At 41.1% G+C, this 21,847-nt stretch overlaps 1 protein-coding gene across 3 annotated transcripts in view; it reads right to left on the reverse strand.

The window, feature by feature from the left end:
- Positions 1-12,196: 12,196 nt before the first annotated feature.
- Positions 12,197-21,847, reverse strand: part of cep350 (centrosomal protein 350) — a 127,496-nt gene continuing 117,845 nt past the window's right edge. For all 3 annotated transcript variants that reach the window (XM_034179685.1, XM_034179684.1, XM_034179683.1), the window contains exon 42: positions 12,197-15,058. In XM_034179685.1, the coding sequence (XP_034035576.1) occupies positions 14,891-15,058 (168 nt within the window). In that variant the 3' untranslated portion in view covers positions 12,197-14,890. The remainder of the gene's footprint in view (positions 15,059-21,847) is intronic.

The following is a 21,847-nucleotide window of genomic DNA, read 5'->3' on the forward strand; positions in this document are numbered from 1 at the left end:
ATTGCATTGTTTTTTACATTTTACACAACGTCCCAACTTCATTGGAATTGGGTTGTATTAAAATAATAATAATACTAATAAGAAATAATATATAAAAAAATTGAACAAGGACAGGATCAGATATATATCATTACCATTATGTTGACAGGATCTAAGGCCCCCATTCAGTTTAGCCCCCAACCCTGCACCCTGATTGTATATAAGCAGTTACTTCATTGCAGCACCTATACCAGTAACAAAATAGTGTAAGCCAGGGGTGGCCAAGTTCGGTCCTCGAGAGCCACCTTCCTGACACTCTTAGTTGTCTCCCTGCTCCAACATACCTGAATCCAATGAAAGACTCATTAGCAGACTTTTAATGAGCCTTTCATTGGATTCAGGTGTGTTGGAGCAGGGAGACAACTAAGAGTGTCAGGAAGGTGGCTCTCGAGGACCAAACTTGGCCACCCCTTGTGTAAGCAGTTTTTCGTTGCCAGATTTTACAACAGCAAGTATTTTTCATTGCACAGTGCATTGTGGAAAACATCTACAGTGCGTATCAGTGACTCATAAAAATTAAAAATTGCTAGAAGAGAGAAAAATAAAACATAGAACACAGTAATAGCAGTAAAAACATATCGGTCTTCACTGAAGGTCTGGTTTCATTAGGCGAGCGCTGTGGCATTTATTAGGGGTGAGGGGCCTCAATTTGTTATCTAGGGTAGCAGTGATGCATTTGAGAGACAAATGTCTTATACAATGGACCAGTACAGTTACTGATACAGAGAAATTCTAATTGAAGTTACCAGTCCTTTCCACTTGCCAAAATGTTTGTAAAACCAGTCAACTATTATGTTATTAACTGCAGATTTTTCAGCCAATTCCTCAGAGAGTGTCTTTTAGTCCCATCAGGGCTCTGGTTACAGAACCGTCAAATACTACACTGTTTTTGGGATAATCTGTCCAAGCTAATCATCACTGTAACTTTTCGTTGTCATGTGATCCAGTCATAGTGTCTCTGGTCAGATTATTCAATCTTCGCACACTCAGTGAGTTGCTCTCAAAACATTTGAGGAAACCAATTACTTAAACCATTTGACTGTGTGGGTGTCAGGGGGACTGTTCTGCAGTGGTTTAGGTCGTACCTGTCGGAGAGGTCTTTCTCCGTCAGGCTGGGGGACTCCACCTCGTTTTCAGCCCCTCTTCATTGTGGAGTCCCCCAGGGTTCTATCCTGGGACCCATCCTTTTTGCTCTTTATCTCCTCCCACTCAGAGAGATTTTTAAAAAACATGACGTGGCCTATCATTTTTATGCTGATGATTGTCAAATCTACAACCCCTGGCAAAAATTATGGAATCACCGGCCTCGGAGGATGTCCATTCAGTTGTTTAATTTTGTAGAAAAAAAGCAGATCACAGACATGACACAAAACTAAAGTCATTTCAAATGGTAACTTTCTAGCTTTAAGAAACACTATAAGAAATCAAGAAAAAAAAGATTGTGGCAGTCAGTAACGGTTACTTTTTTAGACCAAGCAGAGGAAAAAAATATGGAATCACTCAATTCTGAGGAAAAAATTATGGAATCACCCTGTAAATTTTCAACCCCAAAACTAACACCTGCATCATATCAGATCTGCACGTTAGTCTGCATCTAAAAAGGAGTGATCACACCTTGGAGAGCTGTTGCACCAAGTGGACTGACATGAATCATGGCTCCAACACGAGAGATGTCAATTGAAACAAAGGAGAGGACTATCAAACTCTTAAAAGAGGGTAAATCATCACGCAATGTTGCAAAAGATGTTGGTTGTTCACAGTCAGCTGTGTCTAAACTCTGGACCAAATACAAACAACATGGGAAGGTTGTTAAAGGCAAACATACTGGTAGACCAAGGAAGACATCAAAGCGTCAAGACAGAAAACTTAAGCAATATGTCTCAAAAATCGAAAAATGCACAACAAAACAAATGAGGAACAAATGGGAGGAAACTGGAGTCAACGTCTGTGACCGAACTGTAAGAAACCGCCTAAAGGAAATGGGATTTACATACAGAAAAGCTAAACAAAAGCCATCATTAACACCTAAACAGAAAAAAAAACAAGGTTACAATGGGCTAAGGAAAAGCAATTGTGGACTATGGATGACTGGATGAAAGTCATATTCAGTGATGAATCTCGAATCTGCATTGGGCAAGGTGATGATGCTGGAACTTTTGTTTGGTGCCTTTCCATGAGATTTATAAAGATGACTGCCTGAAGAGAACATGTAAATTTCCACAGTCATTCATGATATGGGGCTGCATGTCAGGTAAAAGCACTGGGGAGATGGCTGTCATTACATCATCAATAAATGCACAAGTTTACGTTGATATTTGGACAATTGAAAGGATGTTTGGGGTGATTAAATCATTTTTCAAGATGATAATGCATCTTGCCATAGAGCAAAAACTGTGAAAACATTCCTTGCAAAAAGACACATAGGGTCAATGTCATGGCATAGGGTCAATGTCAACGAGCAGATCTGATTTGATGCAGGTGTTAGTTTGGCGGATGAAAATTTACAGGGTGATTCCGTAATTTATTCCTCAGAATTGAGTGATTCCATATTTTTTTCCTCTGCTTGGTCTAAAAAAGTAACCATTACTGACTGTCACAATCTTTTTTTCTTGATTTCTTATAGTGTTTCTTAAAGCCAGAAAGTTGCCATTTGAAATGACTTTAGTTTTGTGTCATGTCTGTGATCTGCTTTTTTTCTACAAAATTAAACAACTGAATGAACATCAACCGAGGCCAGTGATTCCATAATTTTTGCCAGGGGTTGTACATACCTATCGCTAAAAACAGCCTTTGCCCCCTGACACCCCTACTCGAGTGTCTGTGTGATGTCAGGGCTTGGTTGTCACAGAATTTTTTGAAACTTAATGAGGGCAAGACAGAGGTTATGTTGTTTGGAAGTACCCTCGTTGACTTGGGCCCTCTTAAGGATTTTGTACGTCCCAAGGTCACCAGCCTTGGCGTCACGATAGACAGCGATTTTAAATTTGATAAACAAATCAATGGGGTTTTGAAATTGTGCTTTTATCATCTTCGTCTTTTATCAAAGGTAAAACCATTTTTATCTTTCAACCTTTTTGAACAAATTGTGCACTCTTTTATTTCAAGTCATCTGGACTACTGTAACGCACTTTATTTCGGCATTAGCCAACGGGCTCTTTTCCGTTTGCAGTTAGTCCAGAACGCTGCAGCGTGACTTTTTACAGGAGCCTGGAAGCGTGATCACATAACCCCAATTCTTGCATCTTTGCACTGGCTTCCTATTAATTTTAGAATTGATTTTAAGATTTCTCTGTGGCTGGCCCCAGACTTTGGAACGCTCTGCCCCTCCATGTCCAAACAGCCCCCACAGTGGAGTGTTTTAAGTCTCGTCTGAAGACCCACTTTTATTCTCTGGTTTTTAACACTGAGTGAGTTGTGTGGTCCTCTGTTTTATTGGTTTTGTTTTTATTTTGGTAGATTTTATTGGTTTTATCTTTTGTATGCTGTATGAGGTCTATTAGAAAAGTATCCGACCTTATTATTTTTTCAAAAACCATATGGATTTGAATCACGTGTGATTACATCAGACATGCTTGAACCCTCGTGGGCATGCGAGAGTTTTTTCACGCCTGTTGGTTACATCATTCGCCTGTGGGCAGTCTTTGAGTGAGGAGTGGCCCACCCTCTCGTCGATTTTTTTCATTGTTTAGGAATGGCTCAGAGACTGCTGCTTTGTTTGATAAAAATGTTTTCAAAGCTGTAAGGCACAACTGAGTGGACACCATTCGATAAATTCAGCTGGTTTTCGGTAAAAAGTTTAACGGCTGATGAGAGATTTTGGTCTGGTAGTGTCGCCGTAAGGACCGTCCTTACGGCGACTGACGGCGATCTGCGCTTTGAGGCGGCAGCGTCTTGCCGTTTCAAGTTGAAAACTTCCACATTTCAGGCTCTGTTGACCCAGGAAGTCGTCAGAGAACAGAGAACTTTCAGAAGAAGTCGGCATGAGGAGTTTATTCGGACATTCCATTGTTAACGGACATTTTGTAATGAAAGAACGTGCGGGCAGAGTCGCATGTCGGGCCGGACCCGACCGCGGGGGGGTCGCAACAGGAAAAACACCTCCGTTGGAAACCTTAACGGGCAAGTTGGAACATGCCCAAGCTGTTAAACAATTTCTCAGTTACTCACTTGTTGAAAGCCATCAAAAACCGCCTTAATTTTACAATGGTTTTCAACACGGAGGTGTTTTTCCTGTTGCAGAACATTCGCCGAGTCGTTTCCGTGACAACTCGGCGAATTTGCGCGCACGTCTTTCATTAAAAAATGTCCTTAAACAGTGGAATGTCCGCATAAAGTCCTCATGCCGGCCTCTTCTGAATCTTCTCTGTTCTCTCACGACGTCCTGGGTGAATTAAGCCTTAAATTAGGATGTTTTCAGGTTGAAACAGGCCGACAACGGCGTCTGGAAGCGCTGCACGATGTCCCGTTCTGTGGGAAGTCCTTACACCGACAGAAACACCCCATAATCTCTCATCAGCCGTTAAACTTTTCACCGAAAACCAGCTTAATTTCTCGAATAGTGTCCACTCGGATATTCCTTACAGGTCCAGAAAAAATTTTGATAAAGCAACGCGCGCCGTCTCGAGCAGCGTGTGAAACAAAGGAATTCAGCCGAGAGGGCGGGACCACATCTCACTCAAGGCCTGCCCACAGGGAAATGACGTCACCGACACGCGTGAAAAAACTCACGCATGCGCACGAGGGTTCAAGCATGATTGGTGTAATCGCACGTCATTCAAATCCATATAGTTAAAAAAAAAAAATAAAAGGGTCGGTTTATTATCTAAGAGACCTCGTATGTATTTATTTATTTATCTTGCACATTTTAGTTAATTTTCTTATTTTTTGACTACTGGGGTTTTATCTATCGTGATTCTATTGTATGTGCAGCACTTTGGAACATTTTTGTTGTTAAATGTGCTACATAAATAAAGTGGATTGGATTGGATTTGAGTTTGCCAACTTAAATAAAAATAATTTTCAACAATTTAATTGTTAAAGTTTTAGTAGCTTAATTTATAGTTAATTAAACGTATGTAAATCTTTTTTCAATTTAAACTATCATGTTAATTTAAATTTATTGTGTCAAAAATGGTAATTTATACAGATTTTTTTTTCTGACACCATGTTTGAAACATGAAACCATCTCTGAGTGGGTGGGAGCCAAAAGTGGGTGGGGCGTAACACTCCTACGTCATTGCCTTAACGTCTTATTAAGTGAAGCTCTTATTAATTCTGGAATCATTTCTGCCGCAACTGCTGAAGAGAGAAGACAGAAACAGAAAAGCAGAAATTTACTTATATTTACAAAAATAAAACATGGTAACTACACGTTTAACTGACTGCTGTTCTTAAAACTCATTCTCATGGAGTTTTTATTTTATATAGTTTATATATATCCTTTTCTCCTCTTCTAGCAACTCTTCCATCTGAAGTTTGCACATTTTTTTCTTTTTGGTATTGTCATCGTGTGTGTGTGTATATATGTGTGTGTGTGTGTGTGTGTTGATATTTATGAAATTTTGTGTGTATATGTTTATTTTTTAGTATAAGGGGTGGGTATTTATAAGCTCTGCTTCTGCCCCTCACCGTTTTGGCCACGCAGGACTTTGTAAAAGTTGCTTGTTATGATTTTTTTGTTTGTGTTGGAATTGTGTGCCGAAATAAACTCACTCATTCATTCATAGTCATTAAAAAAAACAAGAACTAACAAAGCACTGAGTGCCGGTAAGATAGGCTAAGCCTTGTTCAGTTCAAGTGCGGCCTGTCGGGATGTAAAATGATCAGATAAAGTGACTTCAGTGTGAAATTACTATAAATTACTCGATATTTACAATATGGACAGGTTAAAATATAGTAGGTAAAATGACTTGAATTTGCACCATAAGTAAATTACACTATGTAACACAATTTTTGTTCCTGGCTTCTAAGTGTTAGATTCAGCTGCTTATGTCTAAAGTCTATGGAAAAATGACTACATTCAGCACAAACTTTGATTTTATTTTTGTTAAAACGTTCTAGAAAGTTCTAAAAGTTTCTTGAAATTTCTAGATAATTCTGGAAACTTCTAGCAAATTCTGGACAGTTCTAGCAGTTAAAGAATATTCTAGAAGACTACTCAGTAGTAGTGAAGGCGAATCAAGATATTCTTGAAAACAGACAAATTTCAAAATACGTTTCCTGATCACAGAAGCAAAGTTTCTGTGGAATAACAGCTATTTTTTTTATTATTTAAGGCATAACAGGTTAGGAAAACACACTGTGTACCCGGAACAAAACAAAAATAAAAATTTGTTACATAGTGTTATTGCACCTAATAATACAGCAGGTATGACAATGATTATTGTCCTGGTTGCCATGGTTACCACAGTACTAGCATTGTTCATTGTACAGTCTGACAGCAGCCGGAGAAACGATCTGCGGAATCTCTCCCTCACACAGCGAGGGTGGAATGAGTCTGTCACTGAAACTGTTCTCCAGAGCAGACAGAATGTCCTGCAGGGGGTGACACTTGTGGTCCAGCATAGATGTGGAATTTAGCCAGGACCCCTCCTGTCCCCCACCTCCTGCACAGAGTCCAGAGGACAGCCCATGACAGAGCAGGATTTCCTGATGATCCCTGCTCCCCTCCACAGCATGTCTTTTTTCCTGGTTCTCTCCCTCAGCCCCAAACCAGTCCAGCAGAAGGACTGCCCCTCCCTGAGCCTGGTTCTGCTGGAGGTTTCTTCCTGTTAAAAGGGAGTTTTTCCTTCCCACTGTCGCCAAGTGCTTGCTCACAGGGGGTCGTTTTGACCATTGGGGTTTTTACGTAATTATTGTATGGCCTTGCCTTACAATATAAAGCGCCTTGGGGCAACTGTTTGTTGTGATTTGGCGCTATATAAATAAAATTTGATTGATTGATTGATTATCCAGTCTTTTCCTGTCCCTCTCTGTGATGCGGCTGCTCCAGCAGACCACACCGTACAGGATGGCTGAAGCCACCACAGAGTCATAGAAGGTCCTCAGGAGTGGCCCCCTCACTCTCCTCAGGAGGTAGAGGCGGCTCTGACCCTTCCTGTAAAGTGCGTCCGTGTTGTGAGTCCAGTCCCAGTTTGTTGTTCAGATGGACACCCAGGTACTTATATGAGTCCACTCTTCTCATGTTCCTTCCCTGGATGTTCACTGGGGGGAGTGTGGTGGGGCGGCGTCTGAAGTCCACCACCATCTCCTTGGTCTTCCCCCAGTTGATGAGGAGGTGGTTCCTCTGACACCAGTCCACAAAGTCCTGCGTTAGTCCTCTGTATTCCGCGTCATCGTCGTCCATAATGAGTCCAATGAGGGCCGCGTCATCGGAGGACTTCTGTAGGACACGCTGTCCGTTGTGTCTGAAGTCTGCAGTGTAAAGAGTGAAGAGGAAGGGCGCGAGGACTGTTTCCCTGGGGGCCCCCCCACACTGCAGGTCAGGAGGTCAGACACGCAGTTCTTGGTCCTCACAAACTGAGGCTGGTTTGTGGAGGTAGTCCAGGACCCACTCAGCAGATCCTTGTCCACTCCTGCATTCACCAGCTTGTCCCTCAGGAGCCACGGCTGGATGGTGTTAAAAGCGCTAGAGAAGTCAAAGAAGAGAATCCTCACAGCGCTGCCGGGCGTCTCCAGGTGGGACAGTGAGCGGTGCAGCAGGGAGATGATGGCGTCCTCCACTCCAATGCCAGGCCAGTAAGCCAACTGCTGTGGGTCCATAGCACGCTCTAGGGTCTTCATCAGGTGGGATGTAAGTGCCACTGGCCTGAACGCTGTTGAGTCCTTGGCGTGCGGTGTTTGGGCACTGGGACCACACATGACATTTTCCAGAGGTGTGGCACCGTCCTCAGCTTCAGGCTCAGGTTGAAGACCCGCTCCATGACCCCACACAGCTCATCTGCACAGGATTTGAGGAGCCTCGGGCTAATATTTTTGCTCTTTATTCTCTTCAGCTGACTCCTGACCTGATCTGCCGTGAAGAGTAGAGAGCAGGTGGGGGGGAAGGTAGGGGTGGAGGAGGTCTGGCTGGTGCTAGGAGGTGTATTGGGAATGAAGCAGTTTGTGGCAGCAGTGTGAGCGGAAGTGTTAAGGAGGGGGGGATACCGGGCAGAGGCACAGAAGACAGAGTAGGGGAGGAGGAGGAGGGGTTGTGTCAAACCTCAGGAAGGGCTTGTTGAGGTCGTTTGCCCATTGATGGTCACCTTCCGCCTGTTTGGGAGAGGGTCTGAACCCAGAGATGGTCTTCAAGCTGCTCCACACCCCCCGTTCTGGTGTTGGAGCTGCTCCTCCAACTTCCGCTTGTGGTCTGAGCTTAGCGAATTCCCTCCTCAGTTCTCTCTGTATATTCTTCAGGCCTCTTCGGTTTCCCTGACTTAAAGGCTCTCTTCTTCACCTTCAAGCAGAGTCTTTATGTCAGGGCTAATCCATGGTTTGTTGTTCGAAACAACACCGCACTGTCCGGGTAGGTACGGTATTTTCAGAGCAAAAAGTTGATGTAGTCCATGATGCATTCTGTCATGGCGTTTATGTCCTCCTTGTGAGGGTCACAGAGTTCGGACCACACAGTTGTACTGAAACAGTCTAAGTGCTGCCTCACTCTCTGCAGACCACTTCTGTACAGTCCGAGACTCAGCAGGCTGCCTTCGCACAAGGGGTACATATACTGGTGCCAAATGGATGAGATTGTGGTCTGATCTGCCCAGTGGGGGGAGAGGTGTATGCCTCCTTCACACTGGCAAAAATAAGTCCAGTGTTTTATTGTCTCTGGTGGGACAGGTCACATACTGAGTGTGTGTGGGGAGGACAGAGGCAGGGTTGGAGTGGTTGAAGTCACCAGTGGTGAGGCACAGGGCCTAGTCTTGACTGCGGATCACTGATGCAATTTAGCAGATGCTCACAAGCAATTTCAGGGTTAGCAGATGGGGCTACATACACAGCTATCACGATAACTTGTGAAAACTCCTGAGGCAGATGATATGGCCCAATGCTAACAGTTCATCATGTGATGTACAGTAGTGTTCAGAATAATAGTAGTGCTATGTGACTAAAAAGATTAATCCAGGTTTTGAGTATATTTCTTATTGTTACATGGGAAACAAGGTACCAGTAGATTCTCACAAATCCAACAAGACCAAGCATTGATATGATATGATTGCTATGATATGCACACTCTTAAGGGACATTCAAGACATTGTTCAGAAGAACAGCGTAGTTTGATTAAAAAGTTGATTGGAGAGGGGAAAACCTATACACAGGTGCAAAAAATTATAGGCTGTTCATCTACAATGATCTCCAATGCTTTAAAATGGGGAAAAAAAAGAAAAAAAAGAAAAGACATGCGTGGAAGAAACGGAAAACAACCATCAAAATGGATAGAAGAATAACCAGAATGGCAAAGGCTCACCCACTGATCAGCTCCAGGATGATCAAAGACAGTCTGGAGTTACCTGTAAGTGCTGTGACAGTTAGAAGACGCCTGTGTGAAGCTAATTTATTTGCCCCCGCAAGTCCCTCTGTTAAATAAAGACATGTGCAGAAGAGGTTACAATTTGCCAAAGAACACATCAACTGGCCTAAAGAGAAATGGAGGAATATTTTGTGGACAGAGTAAAATTGTTCTTTTTGGGTTCAAGGGCCGCAGAGGTTTGTGAGACGACCCCCAAACTCTGAATTCAAGCCACAGTTCACAGTGAAGACAGTGAAGGCATGGTGGTGCAAGCATCATGATATGGGCATGTTTCTCCTACTATGGTGTTGGGCCTATATATAGCATACAGGTATCATGGATCAGTTTGGATATGTCAAAATACTTGAAGAGGTCATGTTGCCTTATGCTGAAGAGGACATGCCCTTGAAATGGGTGTTTCAACAAGACAATGGTCCCCATGTATCAACATTGCGCACTTGTGGCGTAAATTTACGGTGTAAATTTGAAGTACATCAGTTGCAGTGACATGTATCAAGCAGTGCGCACCTGCCCATTTCCAGCGTACGCCTGACGTGACCTTGATAAATGCGGCGGATGAAAACAATCGTAATTATAATAAACACGCCCATAAATATTCAGACTCCGCTTCAGACACACCCTCATTTTACGCCATGGAAGCCAGGAAGACGGCAAAGAAAAAGAACTCCACCAATCACGATGCGTGCCAATAGAGCGTCAAAAGCGGCCGTCGTATCAATTGTTTTGTAGTATAATCAAAAAAGTGTTACAGTGGTCCCTCGTTTATCGCGGGAATTACAATCTAAAAATAGTCCGCAAAAAGCGAAGTCCGCAACGTTGTCAGCGTTATTTTTTTTTACAATTATTATAGACATTTTAAAGCTGTAAAAACCCTGTAAAACTAATTTATACACTTTTCTCAATCAGGCATGAACATTTTCTCACTCTTGTCTCGTGTGTAAACACTCTCAAAGTTCAAAACTTAGTATAAAAATAAGACCAAACTGTTTTCAGGCCCAAACATTTGTTTGAGAAATAAAAATAGAATGTTTTCCTATAAATAATTATGATGGCTTTTAGAACTAACAAATTTAATTTTAACGATCAACGTACGAGGTTGGACACATAAGAAATTATTAATAGTGACTGACCAGTATGTCACAGATCAGGCCTCTTCGTCCTGACGCCGCGCCTTTTCCCCACTCACACCTGGCTGCAGGTGTCTGTTTCCGAGTGACAAACACAGTTATGAGTAGTTGTTGGCGCTCTCTTTTCTTCTGGGTGAGAAGATTCTTATAAACAGACACGCAGAACACAGAACACTGTAAAAAAAAAAAAAAGCATGCAAAATTGTACTAAAAACTCCGTAAAATGACGAGGCCGCAAAAGGTGAACGAACGGCGCTATAGCGAGGGACCACTGTATTCTCTTTTCACGTGTAAATAATTCTTGACGTGGATATTTGCTCGCTCAATTAATAAGACACGCCTAATTTTTCAGATATCTTTATTCTTAAGATGTATTTCTTTATTTATTTTATTGTGACAAACGAATGGAGACGACACAACCTGATTGCAGCACGGGCGAAGGGAATGACAAAACTACAGTTGTAATTATCAATTTCATTGTCTAAAATGATCACACCACATAAAGTTAAGCTCAGCGCTGCTCTGGTTCCAGGCTCTGGAGAAAAAGGCGAGCAGCGCCTTCTTTGCAGTCAGCGCTGTGGCCATGGATCGTGCTCGATAGACCAGCAATTCCGCAAAAGCGGGATTTGTATTGATTATTATGTAGTATAATGAGGAAAGTGTTATTTATGTAACATATGCATTGATTTGTATAATGGCACTGTTTATCATGTTGATCATCTTCATTTTTATGTGGATTCCTTGTGGTTCATTTTGGTGTATAATTTACGCCACCTCTCAACCTGGTGTATATTTTCAGTGCAGTGTACGCCAGCGACCACACTGATAAATGCCAAGTAGCGCAGCCGTTTTGGCGTACACCCCATATACGCTCAAATATCACCGTATGCACGTTGATACATGAGGCCCAATGGTGATGGTCTAGTGGTTAAGGTGTTGGGCTTGAGTCCAGAAGATCATGGGTTCAAATCCCCGCCTGACTGGAAAATCACTAAGGGCCCATGGGTAAGGCCTTTAATCCCCTATTGCTCCCGGTGTGTAGTGAGCGCCTTGTCTGGCAGCACCCTGACATTGGGGTGAATGTGAGGCACAATTGTAAAGCACTTTGAGCATCTCATGCAGATGGAAAAGCGCTATATAAATGCAGTCCATTTACTGAATCTACTGGTACCTTGTTTCCCATGTAACAATAAGAAATATACTCAAAACCTGGATTAATCTTTTTAGTCACATAGCATTACTATTATTCTGAACACTACTGTATAACCCACCAAATGAGAGGATAACTTTGGAAGACTTGTTTCATCCCTCTAGTGGGAGAGCCAGTCTTGTAGAATCAAACCTCAGGCCTATGAAGCTGTTCTGGCGGCACCTTAATAACACACTTTGTTTTTCCTTTCATGTGTCACTCTTTTGCATCAGGACAACAGACCAACTGTAAATGTCAGGAGCATTTTGCACAATGCAACAAGGTGGAGCAACTCAACTTTAGTTAGGAATAGATTTTTCACACGGCATTCAGTTTAAAAACACTGAAAGCTTTATTTTACAACTTCAAAGTTCATTTAGTTAAATATATAATATATACATATATTCAAAGTAGACAGTGTATATTTTACAACAATCATTTAGGTTAACAGTGGAGTTGAATGGATAAACATATTTACCCCAAAGAAAGAATTGTAAAAGTCTTCAAGTGCACTTGGTGCAGTCAGCACACAATATAAATATTCATAAACATATCCATAGAGAAAGAGCTCAATCTAGGCTGCTTAATTTATCATCAAAAATTTGTGCCTATCCCCGCGACCCGATCCTAGATAAGCGGTTGAAGATGAGCGAGGGAGTGAGTGATTTGTGACTGTTTTCATTAGAATCAAACTACAGATGATGTTAAAGAAGTTGCACCATCTCTCTCTTCACTGCAGATAAACTTCTACAAAGAAACTGACCTCAAAACAGAGGAAATGAGCAGCCTCACTTTACACCATCTTTAAAAACTTACAACTCCTCATATGCACAATTAAGTCCAATATCTCCATACATATAAAATAATGTACAAGACCGAAGACTGCATAGTCATAAAAATGTACTTACACACAATCAATTGAAGAGGACAATCTGAGAGACAATGTTGCAGAAAATATTTTTGTGGTCAGTTACATACGGATCAGAAACACCCTTCCAGCATGGAGATTTGTGTTATATGTTCTTTTCAGGCTTCTTTTTCAATGCATCAAGTAATTTACGGTTTTGATTAGACAATTACGCAACTGTTAATTTACAATAGTACCATGTGTACTGCACAATATTCAGTTGAAGCAGCATTTTCCACCAATTTAAGGCCAGGATTTCTTTAAAATGGTAAAATCTGTCACACACCTGATGAATCTGAACACATTATCATTGGAATAAAGTAGCATTGACAGTGAGGATCAAAAAAGCCCTTGAATCCAATCTAGCGATCAGCCACATCACTTCCATGACTGAGATGGTACAGAATTAGGACTGGACACAATTTGTCAGTGAAGTGAGAACAAACTACAGTTCATGAACTTAACTGTGGCTAAATACAGATACAACGGCCAAAATGTTGACAGCACTAAGAGCCTGTCAGCAGTTCATTACATTTCCTCCAACTGAAGCATAGAAAATGAGAAAATGACATTATAAGGCAGAAACTGAATTATTGGCAGACTGGTTAGAGTGAAGATCCTTTCGTGGTTGGAAGAACAAGAAAACAGAAGTAGGTCCAAAGGAGATGTGGGTACAATTTGTTATGGATCTAAAGAGGCACTTGACTTCATGTGGACAAACCTGAGCAGTAACATCATCAGGCTACATTCCAACAGCCACTTGAACATGTAACACCACATTTGTCACAGCAAAAGAAAGGGGGGAAAAAAAAAACAAAAACAAACAGAAAAACAGAAATTGTTCAGGTCACCAAGAATGGAAAAACACTATTAAGTTACAAAGTTACATTTGTTTTTGGTGTTGTGTGTGTGTGTGTGTGTGTGTGTGTGTGGGGGGGGGTGTATCTTGGAAGCTACGAAACATTTTAAAATTGACAGTTGTATAAAGTCACAGTCTGAATAGCAGCCATCAAAGTACGCCATGTGTGACGGCTTAATACAAAATAAAGTACAAACATTCTTGTAAACTGCCAAAAATGCTGTAACCATTATTACACAACCTCTGACATAATTCATCTGTATTCACATTTAGGACATTTCAGTTTGTGCTTTTAAAATTCCACTGCTCTCATTTCATGTCCATAAACCAAACTGACAGAAACACCTCCCACCTCGTCATCTCAGATAAGAATAACAGCCCAAAACACCTCGACCATAGACTCTTGAGACCCAGCAATGCATTTTTGTCCTCTGTAAATGACGAGTTTCACAGCTTTATTTCAAAAGAACTATTCAGTGAGCACTAGATCCCGTTGTCCACTGCAAAGGACATTCCATAAAAAAATATAAATACAAATGCTGCTGACAGTTTATGTTGTCATCACACGACAATTAATGCAGAAAAAAAAGCTAAACTTACAACACTTATTTTTCTGGGTCTCAGGAGGATAGTATTTTATTCTTTTTTCTTGAGAAAACATATAATAGTACAGACCTGAAATTTTCCCTTGCACTTTCCCCATTAAGACCTTCATCTGTCATGTGGACATTTTTTTCCCAAGTAAATCTGAGATAGTCAGGAGGGAGACATCTGATAACCTGGCATGCAATAACCAATTATGCTTTACATAAAGTTAAAACTCAATTCCTAAAATGTCAACAAGACAGCCTTGAGTTCCAAATGTTACTTGATTATTAAATGAAACTGTTCCAAACAAAACATAATACACTAAAGTAGGGTTAAAAACACTCCTGATATCAGTGACTGGGGCTGAGTTCAAAGTTGACATCAGAAACCGTTTGAGCCATTTCTGCCTTGTATATTCACTGATTTCAGATTATAGATTATTCTCCCATATTTAAGTCCTTTCTTTTCTGTATGATGACTGACTGTAAAATTCATATTAAACAATCACATTACTTTGACATCCTGTTACATTATCACTGTTTAATTTCAGTTAATTTCTAGTAAACTTTAAATTAAAACTAAACCTACAAAGAGCCTTTGGATTCCAGAGCTTTTATCTGTGTTGTGTCTGACAGGTGCTGGATGAGTGACCTGTGTTGCTGCACGCACACTGTCAGGAGAGGGCATCTGTTTTGGCCTTCTTGTCAAATATTTGTGTGAGTGTGTTTGCTGTGTCCTTCAGTAACATGTCAAAGAGGCTGTCTGCAAGCTGATTTTTGACAAACAACTCATCCTCGTCATATGTGACCCACTGAGACTCCTCCTCATGGAGCTCCTGAGCCTGAAAGACAAACAGATCATTTCTGGAGGGGCACGACCAACAAAAGTTCCTCTAATTGCAGTCATTACAGTGAACACATGTCAAAGGAGGAATGTTTGATGTCCTGGTGGAGCCAAACCTCTTCCGTTTATGGATGATGGTGGCCACTGTGCTCATTGAGACCTTCAAAGCAGCAGAAATATTTCTGTACCTTTCCCCAGATTGGTGCCTCGAGACAATCCTGTCTCCAATCAACTAAATTTACCCCAGCTGGACTCCAATTAAGCTGCAGAAATATCTCAAGAATGATCAGTGGAAACAGGATGCACCTGAGCTAAATTTTGACAGGGCTGTGAAATGAAAACTGTGAAATCCGAGGAAAATTTGCAGGGGGTCTGGGGGTCTCGGGCCCCGTGGGATCCCAGAAATCAAATACATTTTTTATCTAATGATACATTTTCAGCATCTCCTGGAACAATAAGTCTCAAAATTTGTGCATATTTAAATGACCCTGTATTCAACCTTTCATTTGAACCGTCAATGATCAAGTTGAAATAACAGAATATAACGTGGAAGTAGGGCCTGGAATGATTTTCCTTTTAATTGTAAACCAAATTATGCATTCACTCAGAACAATTAAACTACATGAAATTCATGAAGACTGAAAAGACTGTTAAAGCATTTCAAAAACCACAGCTAAAGCTTGTAGAATATTTTGAAAATTGTGGTAAAATATCAATAACATACCTTATAGTAAAAAAAGCCACATATTCTTGTGTAAATCCACTCAAAGCCACAGTGTCTTTTTCTTATGAAAAAGTCTACATTAATAAAAACTCATTTACATTCTTGTGTAAATTCATGTAAATCCATTCAAAACCAGTCTTTTTTTTCCCCAATGAAAGTCTAGATTAATGAAAAAAGTCACATAATCTTGTCTAAAATCCTGTTTGAACAGCACAATGTTTATTTTCCAGAGAGAAAAATTCTTACTGTGTTTCCTGAGAGCACAGTTCACTTTTCCCGTTTCATCTGTGTTGATGAAGTCAGCGACAATTCCAAGGATTCTTGTCCTTATCAGACCTTTTCAAACAGTTTTTCTCGCCATCTTCTCTCTGTGCGACGTTGGTCCGTGAGAGACGTGCTGCACAAGTCTTCTTTTAAAAACTTTAGAGCTCTAAAGGTTTGCGATGTCCATTTAGCTTAAGCTTCAGGCAGGAGACACACAGCGTCGCTGCAGAAACCATCCAGTCCCTCTTTACGACAACTGTCCCAACAGCCAGGCTTTGAGAGAGGGATTTTTTCCTCCCTGAAACTCTGCGCATCCGAGGACACTGATTTATATCTGTAACACACAGATCAGTGTCTGTGGACAGCCTAGGACTTAAAAATTAAAAAAAATTGACCGTGCATAAAAATTGCATGGTCATAAAAAAAAAAAAAGAACACTTTGCGATAGACATTTTAAAAACTGTGATGATCACGATTACAGAGTAAAACACTAACAACCACCCCCCCAATGATGAAATCCGCTGAATTTCGCGGATCTGGAGTTTTCACAGCCCTGCGACGATCACGATTACAGAGTAAAACACTAACACCCCCCAATGATGAAATCCGTGGAATTTTCGCGGATCTGGAGTTTTCACAGCCCTGTTTTGAACTTCATGGCAAAGGCTGTGAATACTCATGAACACGTCATTTCTCAGTTTTTTATTTTTAGTAAATTTGCAAAAGTCTAAACAAACAAACAAAAACCTTTTTTCCACCTTGTCATTATCGGGTATTGTGTGTAGAAGTTTGAGGGGAAAAAAATGAATTTCATCCATTTTGGAATAAGGCTGTAACAACAAAATGTGGACAAAATGAAGCGCTGTGAATAATTTTCTGGAGGCACTGTATGATGAACAAATTGGATAGCCAGCAACAGTTTTAAAGTTGGATGATTTGCCAGGATCTTATGATTATTATGTTTGCCCTCCACCCAGTTTTTGAACAAAGCCATTACTCAGGACAATCTGGTCTGTGACGTCTAGAGGAAATCATTATGTAAAGGTTTTGTCACACCTTGACGATTTAGCCTGCGTATGCCGGCTGTATTACAAACGCTGCAATAAGCGAGCATATGTCTCATAAATTAAGTCAGCTGTCACACCCTGATGACTTAACCAGCATATATTGTACTGACAGCCCTATTTCTACTGTGTGGTTTGGGTCAGTGCTGCACAGTATTATGTGTGTCAGAACAGTTAAGTCTGGCTTGGTTTGCATTTCCACCACAGGTAGAACCCTTGGTTTTGCAGGTGGAACACTTAAATCCTGATCAGCACAGAATCGAGTGTGTGCACAGTGTCGCGTGGCATCTTCGCTCCACATGGAGGCACAACGGAGTAATTTTTAAGATTATTTTATTCATTCATTTATTTTCTTTATGGATCATGGGATAATTTCATCGCATGCAGACAGAATCGATTGATCCCTATGGCAAATGAGACGTGATTGAGGAGCTGTGATTCTTTCGATTTGTGGCGCTAAGAGCAAGGCCTGTTGGAGGGACAGGAGGCTCCACTGACAGCAGAAATTCGAGCCAGCACCCACAAACATCCAACCAACAGATGACAACTGTAGCAGACTGTGCCGATCTCTGATCTGGACGGACGAGAGCAGTTGGATCCACTGGCGTGCGCACAGATCAATCAATCAATCAAATTTTTTTTTATATAGCGCCAAATCACAACAAACAGTTGTCCCAAGGCGCCTTATATTGTAAGGCAAGGCCATACAATAATTATGTAAAACCCCAACGGTCAAAACGACCCCCTGTGAGCAAGCACTTGGCTACAGTGGGAAGGAAAAACTCCCTTTTAACAGGAAGAAACCTCCAGCAGAACCAGGCTCAGGGAGGGGCAGTCTTCTGCTGGGACTGGTTGGGGCTGAGGGAGAGAACCAGGAAAAAGACATGCTGTGGAGGGGAGCAGAGATCGATCACTAATGATTAAATGCAGAGTGGTGCATACAGAGCAAAAAGAGAAAGAAACAGTGCATCATGGGAAACCCCCAGCAGTCTACGTCTATAGCAGCATAACTAAGGGATGGTTCAGGGTCACCTGATCCAGCCCTAACTATAAGCTTTAGCAAAAAGGAAAGTTTTAAGCCTAATCTTAAAAGTAGAGAGGGTGTCTGTCTCCCTGATCTGAATTGGGAGCTGGTTCCACAGGAGAGGAGCCTGAAAGCTGAAGGCTCTGCCTCCCATTCTACTCTTACAAACCCTAGGAACTACAAGTAAGCTTGCAGTCTGAGAGCGAAGCGCTCTATTGGGGTGATATGGTACTACGAGGTCCCTAAGATAAGATGGGACCTGATTATTCAAAACCTTATAAGTAAGAAGAAGAATTTTAAATTCTATTCTAGAATTAACAGGAAGCCAATGAAGAGAGGCCAATATGGGTGAGATATGCTCTCTCCTTCTAGTCCCCGTTAGTACTCTAGCTGCAGCATTTTGAATTAACTGAAGGCTTTTTAGGGAACTTTTAGGACAACCTGATAATAATGAATTACAATAGTCCAGCCTAGAGGAAATAAATGCATGAATTAGTTTTTCAGCATCACTCTGAGACAAGACCTTTCTAATTTTAGAGATATTGCGTAAATGCAAAAAAGCAGTCCTACATATTTGTTTAATATGCGCTTTGAATGACATATCCTGATCAAAAATGACTCCAAGATTTCTCACAGTATTACTAGAGGTCAGGGTAATGCCATCCACAGTAAGGATCTGGTTAGACACCATGTTTCTAAGATTTGTGGGGCCAAGTACAATAACTTCAGTTTTATCTGAGTTTAAAAGCAGGAAATTAGAGGTCATCCATGTCTTTATGTCTGTAAGACAATCCTGCAGTTTAGCTAATTGGTGTGTGTCCTCTGGTTTCATGGATAGATAAAGCTGGGTATCATCTGCGTAACAATGAAAATTTAAGCAATACCGTCTAATAATACTGCCTAAGGGAAGCATGCATAAAGTGAATAAAATTGGTCCTAGCACAGAACCTTGTGGAACTCCATAATTAACTTTAGTCTGTGAAGAAGATTCCCCATTTACATGAACAAATTGTAATCTATTAGACAAATATGATTCAAACCACCGCAGCGCAGTGCCTTTAATACCTATGACATGATCTAATCTCTGTAATAAAATTTTATGGTCAACAGTATCAAAAGCAGCACTGAGGTCTAACAGAACAAGCACAGAGATGAGTCCACTGTCCGAGGCCATAAGAAGATCATTTGTAACCTTCACTAATGTTGTTTCTGTACTATGATGAATTCTAAAACCTGACTGAAACTCTTCAAATAGACCATTCCTCTGCAGATGATCAGTTAGCTGTTTTACAACTACCCTTTCAAGAATTTTTGAGAGAAAAGGAAGGTTGGAGATTGGCCTATAATTAGCTAAGATAGCTGGGTCAAGTGATGGCTTTTTAAGTAATGGTTTAATTACTGCCACCTTAAAAGCCTGTGGTACATAGCCAACTAACAAAGATAGATTGATCATATTTAAGATCAAAGCATTAAATAATGGTAGGGCTTCCTTGAGCAGCCTGGTAGGAATGGGGTCTAATAAGCATGTTGATGGTTTGGATGAAGTAACTAATGAAAATAACTCAGACAGAACAATCGGAGAGAAAGAGTCTAACCAAATACCGGCATCACTGAAAGCAGCCAAAGATAACGATACATCTTTGGGATGGTTATGAGTAATTTTTTCTCTAATAGTTAAAATTTTGTTAGCAAAGAAAGTCATGAAGTCATTACTAGTTAAAGTTAATGGAATATTCAGCTCAATAGAGCTCTGACTCTTTGTCAGCTTGGCTACAGTGCTGAAAAGAAACCTGGGGTTCTTATTTTCTTCAATTAGTGATGAGTAGAAAGATGTCCTAGCTTTACGGAGGGCTTTTTTATAGAGCAACAGACTCTTTTTCCAGGCTAAGTGAAGATCTTCTAAATTAGTGAGACGCCATTTCCTCTCCAACTTACGGGTTATCTGCTTTAAGCTACGAGTTTGTGAGTTATACCACGGAGTCAGACACTTCTGATTTAAAGCTCTCTTTTTCAGAGGAGCTACAGCATCCAAAGTTGTCTTCAATGAGGATGTAAAACTATTGACGAGATACTCTATCTCACTTACAGAGTTTAGGTAACTACTCTGCACTGTGTTGTTATATGGCATTAGAGAACATAAAAAAGGAATCATATCCTTAAACCTAGTTACAGCGCTTTCTGAAAGACTTCTAGTGTAATGAAACTTATTCCCCACTGCTGGGTAGTCCATCAGAGTAAATGTAAATGTTATTAAGAAATGATCAGACAGAAGGGAGTTTTCAGGGAATACTGTTAAGTCTTCTATTTCCATACCATAAGTCAGAACAAGATCTAAGATATGATTAAAGTGGTGGGTGGACTCATTTACATTTTGAGCAAAGCCAATAGAGTCTAATAATAGATTAAATGCAGTGTTGAGGCTGTCATTCTCAGCATCTGTGTGGATGTTAAAATCGCCCACTATAATTATCTTATCTGAGCTAAGCACTAAATCAGACAAAAGGTCTGAAAATTCACAGAGAAACTCACAGTAACGACCAGGTGGACGATAGATAATAACAAATAAAACTGGTTTTTGGGACTTCCAATTTGGATGGACAAGACTAAGAGTCAAGCTTTCAAATGAATTAAAGCTCTGTCTGGGTTTTTGATTAATTAATAAGCTGGAATGGAAGATTGCTGCTAATCCTCTGCCTCGGCCCGTGCTACGAGCATTCTGACAGTTAGTGTGACTCGGGGGTGTTGACTCATTTAAACTAACATATTCATCCTGCTGTAACCAGGTTTCTGTAAGGCAGAATAAATCAATATGTTGATCAATTATTATATCATTTACCAACAGGGACTTAGAAGAGAGAGACCTAATGTTTAATAGACCACATTTAACTGTTTTAGTCTGTGGTGCAGTTGAAGGTGCTATATTATTTTTTCTTTTTGAATTTTTATGCTTAAATAGATTTTTGCTGGTTATTGGTGGTCTGGGAGCAGACACCGTCTCTACGGGGATGGGGTAATGAGGGGATGGCAGGGGGAGGGAAGCTGCAGAGAGGTGTGTAAGACTACAACTCTGCTTCCTGGTCCCAACCCTGGATAGTCATGGTTTGGAGGATTTAAGAAAATTGGCCAGATTTCTAGAAATGAGAGCTGCTCCATCCAAAGTGGGATGGATGCCGTCTCTCCTAACAAGACCAGGTTTTCCCCAGAAGCTTTGCCAATTATCTATGAAGCCCACCTCATTTTTTGGACACCACTCAGACAGCCAGCAATTCAAGGAGAACATGCGGCTAAACATGTCACTCCCGGTCCGATTGGGGAGGGGCCCAGAGAAAACTACAGAGTCCGACATTGTTTTTGCAAAGTTACACACCGATTTAATGTTAATTTTAGTGACCTCCGATTGGCGTAACCGGGTGTCATTACTGCCGACGTGAATTACAATCTTACCAAATTTACGCTTAGCCTTAGCCAGCAGTTTCAAATTTCCTTCAATGTCGCCTGCTCTGGCCCCCGGAAGACAATTGACTATGGTTGCTGGTGTCGCTAACTTCACATTTCTCAAAACAGAGTCGCCAATAACCAGAGTTTGATCCTCGGCGGGTGTGTCACCGAGTGGGGAAAAACGGTTAGAAATGTGAACGGGTTGGCGGTGTACACGGGGCTTCTGTTTAGAACTACGCTTCCTCCTCACAGTCACCCAGTCGGCCTGCTTTC

This window comes from Thalassophryne amazonica, chromosome 10 (genome assembly GCF_902500255.1).
Source record: "Thalassophryne amazonica chromosome 10, fThaAma1.1, whole genome shotgun sequence".
Taxonomy (NCBI): domain Eukaryota; kingdom Metazoa; phylum Chordata; class Actinopteri; order Batrachoidiformes; family Batrachoididae; genus Thalassophryne; species Thalassophryne amazonica.